General features: G+C 38.4%; 1 protein-coding gene across 1 annotated transcript; it reads left to right on the top strand.

Moving 5' to 3' along the window:
* Nucleotides 1-76: 76 nt before the first annotated feature.
* Nucleotides 77-8163, top strand: DNAJB9 (DnaJ heat shock protein family (Hsp40) member B9). Its single transcript, XM_003201997.4, has 3 exons — nt 77-98; nt 3065-3292; nt 5315-8163. Exons 2-3 carry the CDS (start codon nt 3076-3078, stop codon nt 5746-5748), a joined length of 651 nt encoding a protein of 216 aa, XP_003202045.1. The 5' UTR covers nt 77-98; nt 3065-3075; the 3' UTR covers nt 5749-8163.
* Nucleotides 8164-8513: the final 350 nt, after the last annotated feature.

Here is an 8513-nt window from a genome sequence, read left to right as displayed (position 1 = left end):
GGAGGGAGCATAGGGGTTACGAGGCGCTGAGGGGGCGGCGCGGGGTCGCTGGGCCTCCTGCGGTGGATTTGTTCGCTCCTCTGGGCTGCAGCTCCTCGGTAGGCCCGCCCGCTGTAGCCTGGCTTCGGGCAGCGTCCCGCCGGGCTCTGTTCCCCTCAGCTCCCGGGTCTGCCTGCGGGGGGGGTGAGGCGGAGAGAAGCCGATCCCGGTGGGCTGCAGGGGGGCTGTGCTGGCCGCGGGGCGGGCCGAATCATCGCGTTACTCCTAATAGCAGCCATCGGGAAACTTGGGGAACTTTCTTGCCGGTAACAAGTCGCTTGCGAAGGTAGTAATGCGAAATGAAACTCGCACTATACGTAGTCAGAGCGATGTTGTGTGGGGTTTGTGAGCGTGCGAGACTTGACGAACGTTCAAGTAAACGGGGAGCTGGCATTGCGAGGTGGAAGGGGCTGCTCTGTTTTCTGCGTGTGACAAACGTTGCCTGCCGTGCCTGGATGAAGCCCGCACTGCTGATAAACTGATAACCAACTGAGCACTGTCATTTCTGCAGTGCTTCTGATAGATGTTACTGTGCTTTTTATACCGAGCTGAGTAGCAGTTGAGATCTGTAATTACTTATCTAATAGAGTGAAGTGCTTAATCTGTGTTCATAAAATCTCCCACTTTGTTGCTAGATGTACCCAAATAAAATCTGGCTCCTAACAGCGTTCTGCGCTGTAGCTGTGGGGGGCTGTTCTGTCGAATAAGCTTAATGCCAGGCAGCGTGCAGAACCTATTTGAGAATTCATAATTATTGGAGAAAGCCTAGAAAGTGAAACTTTTCCCTTCGCTGGGGAAGCTGAGGGAGAAGAAACATGCTGAGTAAGTATTTTAAAGAGACTTCGTTATGAAAGCAGTTGTGAAGATAGTTGGGGTTGATGGGCATGGGAAGTCAAACCTGGCCTTTACTTTTGTCTTAATTGGCAATAGCACCACTGAGATGCTGACTGCATATCAAACAGCTGTTATCTGGGGAAGGAAATCCAATATCTTTGATTAATTCAAAATATGTTACCTAAATACAAGAGTTAGGATAAAACGCTGCTTACATTTGAGTTCCATTTATATTTGATTTTCATTTGTTTTATCGCTTCATTTGAGCCTCTCTTTTTCTTTCTGGCTTAAAAGATTTGAGAGGTTTTAAACAGCTTCTTTTTGAACGCAAAGAAATACCTCACTTTTTGATTGACTTTACAAATTGATGGGGTAGAAAATCCTTAGAAATTTAAGTAGAACTAGGAGTGATGGAGCATAGAACTGCATTGCCAAAATCCTAAAGTAAAATTGTACTGAAAGAGAAACCTAAGTATAATTCTTATAAAGAGTAATATAAATGGTGAGGTTTGTGCAGAGCAAAGAACTCTGGTGAGTGACTTGGTGTTCTCAGACTGAAAAACATGGGTTCTACCTTTTAATGAAGGAAGTAGACAACTCTTCAGCTCCATTTAGTGTTTAGTAGAAGCAGGGAGGTTAGTCACCTCCCTGCCATTCCAGGAGAATGGAGCAGAATGTCTTTGTTTCCTCATATTCCTCACATTGTGCATACGTAATTGGTCTCTGCATTCATAATTAGTCTCTGGCATGTTAAGAAGACAAAAATCTGTATGTGCAAAGCAGAAGGAAAGCACAGAAGGTGGAGAGGGATGGATGCATGTGTAGGTCTTGGTGTCCAGGTAGGAAAGTTTCAGATGAGTGAACTGGTGGGAAAGAATAATGTGGAAAAATGTGGGAAGCTTCTTGTGCTGAAGATCTATCTGGTGTCATGCAAGAGGAATGTGGCGAAGAACTGTCCATTTGGTGTCTAGATATACTGATGAAAATAAAATTTGTTCCGACTGCTACTCCATAACACTTGATATCATGCAGGCTGCTAGCCAAATAAATGCTTAAGAGGGCATGGGTATGTTAATCTTGTATGAGCTTTTTGCTCTGACCTCACTACGTTCATTTTAGCCCCTTGACTTATCTCTTAGAAATGTGTTTTTTGACATTTTTTGTGCTTTTATATGAATTTAGTTTAGAGGGTTTGGACTTCCTGTTTAAAGATTCAGTTGTCTCATTTACCTGATACTCATTGTTAAAAACCTTTGAAGAACAAATGGTTGGGTTGTGTACCAGCTAAGGTTAAAATATGCTGGCTTTCATGATGCTCAGACTGTAAGATTTGCTTATTAAACTTTCAGGAAATGGCACCATATTTTGCCTTGTGTAGAGAACTGCTTTTTGAGTTCAGTTAATGCACTGAGAATTGGGTGTGTAAACTTACTATATACAGTGATATTTATCAGATAAATTCCTTTATATCAGAGGTTTGATAGGTGTTTTTATTTCAAGCACAGTCTAATATGAAAACAAATTAAGTCCAGCCTATTGTAAGCAGTGGAAGAAGTTTCCTACTTGTCTGAACTCTGTACTCCAGATGAGTGTTCTGCTTTTATCGTGTTCAACTTAGACCAGTTAAATGACCTGAAGTTGAGCATTAGTGTCTAACAATCTTGGTTTCCTGTATCTGAAAGTTGATTTTTAGTCCTGCTGTGTTTTCAGATTCTTATTGTTGCTCAAGTTCATCAGTGAATCGTTCTGCCAGTGTATTCAGTGTATTTTGAAAATTGCACTCTAATTTAGAGCAACTGTGTTTATGATCCTAGAACTCAAGATTTATTTTAAAGTTAGTCCAGGTATGTCAGCATAAACTGTTTGTTGTGTAGTGAAAGGCATCGTGAATTCATAGTCCAATTTCTAGTTGGTGAGGTAATGCATGGGTAATGTTTTAAAAAAAAAAAAATAGCAGTAGTCTGTGATAGATGTGGAATATGAATTTGCAGGATTTCCATTTGCGTATTCTTTGATTATAAAGCTAAAGGATGGGACTTTTTAACGTGAGTAAAAAAACTTGTTTACATATCTGTCAGAGTGACTCATGAAAAATACACGTCGTACTCTTTCAGCTTATAGCTGTACCTTTTCTTTAAGTTGCTGTGAACCTGAAATAACTTCTTCAAGTATGTTTATTTTTTCTTTCTAGAAACCACAGAAATGGCAACTACGCAATCTATCTTCACATTTGCTCTCTGCATTTTGATGATAACTGAGCTAATACTGGCTACAGAGAGCTATTACGATATTTTAGGAGTTCCAAAAAATGCATCTGACCGCCAGATCAAGAAGGCATTTCACAAACTGGCGATGAAATATCACCCAGATAAAAATAAGAGTCCTGGTGCGGAAGCAAAATTTAGAGAAATTGCTGAAGGTAATGTATACGTACCTTAATCTTAAAATAATTGGACACATGGCTTGTATATTGACTTTTTATGTGGGCAGATGGTGATAGGACAGAGGGGCAGTGGTTTTAAATTGTAAGAGGGGGAGATCTAGGTTAGATGGTATGGCAGTTTTTTGTTTGTTTGTTTGTTTTTAACTGAGAGGGTGGTAAGGCACTGGAAGAGGTCGCCCAGAAAACTGTGGATGTCCCATCTCTGGAGGTGTTCAAGGCCAGGCTGGATGGGATTCTAGGCGTAGATCTAGTGGGTAGCAGCCCACCCATGGCAAGGGATTGGAACTGGGTGATCCTTGAGGTCCTTCCAACATAAGCTGTTCTGTTATTCTATTCTATAATTACATCTATGAACAAATACATTAACTTAAGTATACTGCTTTTACAGTATAAGATAAGAAAAATGTATATATTTTTATTTCTACTTTTGTGGTGGCAAATGTCACATGTCAGTGTTGGACTTGTGTCTGTTTTTGAACGTAGGCAGGCCTCTTAAGCAGTTCACGCATGTCTGCCTGTTGAATTGCTAGGCTGAAGTCTCTTCTCACAAAAATACGTGGGAGTAGGACGACTTTAGCCCTGGGAGTTTACTTCAGTGACTGTACCTTTGATCTGCCTGATAAGATCCAGCTCAGGATTATGAGGGCTTCAAGGAGAAACAAACAAAAAAACCTTCAGAAAAGCTCTTTCGTGGCTCGTTGTGGAAATACAAGAGACATCAGGCACAAGAGTTTCATTGCGGCTATAAGGCAAAACTTTCTTTGCCTAGGGGGTGAGCAACGAGTGGAACAGGTTGCCTAGACAGTTTCTTTGTGCATTCAATCCTTGCAGACGTTTCAGGAATGAGAGGATAAAGCTCTGAGGAAGTAGGCTGATCTCATAACTGACTTAATTGAGCAAAGCAGTAAACTAGAGGTCACTTCCAACCTGAACTATCCTAAGAATGCATCTTTCATGAGTGTTCTGTGATGAAAATATATTAATGGAAGTGAATAACCAAGAACATGACAAGGTTTGCTGAAGAATAAGATGTTCTCGCTTATGCTCCCCATAGTATCACATTCATCCATCTTGTGTGTTTGTCTCAACTCTGAGCTTTATCTTCCTGTCTACAGAACAGTTACTTTGAAAGAAGGGTAATAATGTAGTCAGAAGAACGGGTGGTCTTTTTAGAAACTGCAGCTGTTAGCTGTGCTAAAGGAGGAAGTGGGAGTTCTAAGTATGTGTTGAGCTGTGTAGAAAAATTGAGAAACCATTGACAGGTAAGAAAGTGGTAGCGCTCCAAATGCATATTCTAATTACAAGGAGTATTTTATATGTCAGTTTCTGCCTTGAAACAGCTGTAGCTGTAGTTTTGGACCAAGGAACAGATGGAAACCTAATTCCGTTTTGATAATACCCAATCAAAAATCTGGGTTTATTGATAGACTTCTGAAATGCTAAGAGTTTAGACAAATAGGTAATCCATTTCCTTTATTTTATTTTTTGCCCTTAATGTTTAGCTTATCATTTAATTCTAAGTCCAGCATAGCTGGAGCTTACTGTCTGCCTGCAAATAGCTTTGCAGACACTGCACTGTTTCTGTGATGAGAATGCAGCAGGCAATTTACTTGTTTAGGGAGAGTTCCTAACACATCCTTGTACCTTCAGTCTTTTGCATCGACACATCTTGCTGCTGTCTTCTTTCAAATATAAGCAATAATCTTTATTGCTAGCTAAACAGTGTTATGTGAATTAAAAATTTTGAGGCTGTGATCTGCCTTCGGAGTGTAACTATTATTATAAGTAAATAGCTGTAGTTAATTTGAAACAGCTGATTTTTGGATTGTGAGAAGTTTAATATTAATCTTGATTGGACTTGAGCATTCAATTGAAGTCTAGCTTGGAGAATATCTCATTGCAGGAGTGGGGAAAGGCTGTTCTGTGTATTTGTATGGTTCTAGTCTTCATGTGCATGCAATTGACATTTTCTAACTTTTTCTTTTAAATTGGAAATAGCTTATGAAACATTATCAGATGAGAATAAACGAAGAGAATATGATCAATTTGGCCGTCACGGAGGACAAGGAAATAATGGAAGCCCGTTTCATCAGTCGTCATTTAACTTCAACTTCGATGATCTGTTCAAAGACTATGACCTCTTCAGTCAATACTCACGGTCGAAAAAGCACTTTGAAAATCACTTCCGAAGTCATCGGGAAGCTCACAATCGGCAAAGACGTTCTTTCCAGGAGTTCTCCTTTGGAGGTGGACTCTTTGATGATGTGTTTGAAAATATGGAAAAGATGTTTTCTTTTAGTGACTTTGAGAATGCACACCGACATGCAGTGCGAACTGATAACAGGTTCCATGGATCCAGCAAGCACTGCAGGACTGTCACTCAGAGGCGAGGAAACATGGTTACTACATACACAGACTGTTCTGGGCAATAATGTTTCCTTTCTTTTCATCTCTTCTTTCAATGCCTCCATAATTCTCCTTGGTTGTGTGCTAATATGGAAAGAGATCTTTGAACTGTGTGTTCTTAAAAACACTTAACTGCTATAAAGAAATTATAGATGGAACTAATTCTCAGAATAGAAACAACATGCAATTAAGAGCTAAACGCCTCAGTAACTACTTAAAAGAGGAGATAAATAATCTTGCAACAGAAGAAATTTTGTATTTCAATTTAGTAAGCACTCAGTAAATTCATCATATATTTTTTTTAATTTTAGAAATATAATATAATTCTTCTATGCCAATTCAGGAATGTTTGAGTTACTGGTGCATGGATTTCTAGCAGTGGTGATACTTTATTCTGAAGTGCTGCTTTTTTTTATTATGCCTTTCAGATTTTCGCTAGTGGTTTTTACTGAATATGGACTTAGTCCACAAGTTCAACAATTTGCACAAAATAGCAGCGGAAATAAAACTGTCTTTGCTACTTTGTCCAGCATTGCAAATCTGTTAGAAACAAAGCATGTATGTTCCAACTTAAAAGCAAACAAAAAAATAAATACGTTAAGATTGTTCATCACCTAGGAGAGTGATGTAGATTGAGGATGTGAATAACCCTTCACTTGCTTAAGGGCTATTGATGTATGCAAGTTTGTGTATGCACATAGTGTGTTTCCTACTCCACCTCTCCAAAACACAAATATCTCTTAAGATTCAGAAGAGCATATTGAATACAGTCTTGCTTCTCATATTATCATGTGTGCACTGTAGTTGCCATAGTTCCATTTGTTGAACTTAAGTTCTCCTTTGTGCTTTGGCAAACTTAAACAAATAAGCTTACTTTCAGATTCCTAGTGTTTCTGGAACAGTCTAAATAAGAAATAGATTGCGTTTGGATATATTTATTACCTGTCAGCAGAGATTATTCAGCTTTGCGATTTGAATGGTAAACTCTTGGCATAAAGGAATAGTAAAACTGGAAGTTACAGTTCCCATATTCACCTAATACTTTGTGGTGCTGGCGTCTGATAACAAGCAGGTTAATAGGTAACAACTTCAGTGCTATGGAAATCTGTAACCAGTATAAACTCCTTAAAAAAAACACAAAACTCTTAATATATATATATATTAACTTCAGTTTACCTTTCAAATGGATTGCATGAGCAAAATAAGCATTTTTGAACAGCAGTGTTATAAGTAGGCTTTGAATTTAAGATCTTTATCAGAAAGGTTTAACTCTTTGCTTCTTGAACTGATACTGAAAGCTGACTATTTGCTAAGTAATGTTAACCTTTCCCGCGAGGATGCGTATTATCACTTGTTCTGTTTTCATTCACTAAATACTTGGAATGGATTATTGCATTATATTAAGTGCTTTTCCATATTTTTCTTTATTTATTAATGGACTAATACCTCATACATGGTCTTTATAAAAAGCCAGTAATTTGTGCAACATTGTTGGAATGTGCAATATTACAGTAGGAAAAATGCTGGGGTGTATGTGAATGTCTGTTATTTCCACTCTCTTTCTGTGCAAATAGATGTTTTAGTTTCCTCTGTGTAATTAATATGATTGAACTGAAAATTGTAATTCATGTAGATTTCTGACTCCATCAGTCCTACACATGAGTCAGTTTGTCTGATTCGTACTACATGGACACGAGAATGAACAAATTACTACCTTAAAGACCTGAATTACTTTCTCACAGATACCTGTTTTTTTGTTTGTTCTTTTTGGTCACATGAATAAAAGACACACGAGTTCTCTTAATTATGTGTCATGGAAAAACAAATAAATACATCCTGTAATTCCTATAGCTTCTAAAATTGACCTTTTTGCTTGCTTTGATCATAAAAGTTAACATCCAAAGGAGAACTTTACAGTTAGGACAGAAGCTCCCAGTGTTTATCTATCTGTATAGCTTTCTGTGGTGGATATGTTTTAAGTACACTCTAACTGAAGAGATTCAGGCAGGCTTTCCTCAGGCAGCAGTCTTCAGTTTGTGGCTATCGGAGCGCAAGCTTGCAGAATATGTTGTGCATCTCACTTGGAGCTCTTGCACATTCTTTTCCTATTTATAGTGTTTGCTTCATGGTAGCCTTGTTAACGGAAGTCCTCATATAACCTTCAGAAGTTTGAAGTGATTGATTCTTGTCATCTTTGATATCTTGTGAAAAGACCCAGCTAAAACTATTTTTTTAGTATAAGAGTGAAAAGTACAAATCGTAATTCTTAAGAAGGCGTTTATGCATATGCACCTCTGAATAGTTGAGTTCTTAAAACTTTAAAGATAACTAGTATTTTGTTCACTTTTTTCCCATTATAATTTTGAAACACAGTATCTAGTGGAGACAAGAAGTACTGTAAACTTGATTAGGGTGCCCTTACATTAAATGTGTGAAAATTGCTTGTGTGTGAAAGACTTTTTTTTTCCCTCCCCTCTTTCCCTTCCTCTTACAGCTGATTAAAACCAGATTAAAATGCATTATGTGGAATGTGTTGTAAAGAACATCTTGACAGCTACATTTTCACTAAGAATGAAAATGTTGATGGCGGGGAAAAGCAGCTGGAATTGAAAGAAATAGACAATTCTCTCTGGTCTTGTTTTTTTTGGAGGTGTTTGGAGTTAGTTGGTTAGTTTAGGGATTACGTCTGTAAACCAAGCACGCAGAAGAGCCTGTGCAAGAGGATCCTTCTTTCATTTGGGATGCCATAGGTATATCAGTTGAAAACCTCTGCCTTGAACTGTGAGATCTT

Source organism: Meleagris gallopavo, chromosome 1 (genome assembly GCF_000146605.3).
Source record: "Meleagris gallopavo isolate NT-WF06-2002-E0010 breed Aviagen turkey brand Nicholas breeding stock chromosome 1, Turkey_5.1, whole genome shotgun sequence".
NCBI classification, from domain to species: domain Eukaryota; kingdom Metazoa; phylum Chordata; class Aves; order Galliformes; family Phasianidae; genus Meleagris; species Meleagris gallopavo.
The sequence above is the reverse complement of the archived record's forward strand: the minus strand, read 5'-3'. Positions and strand labels throughout refer to the sequence as shown.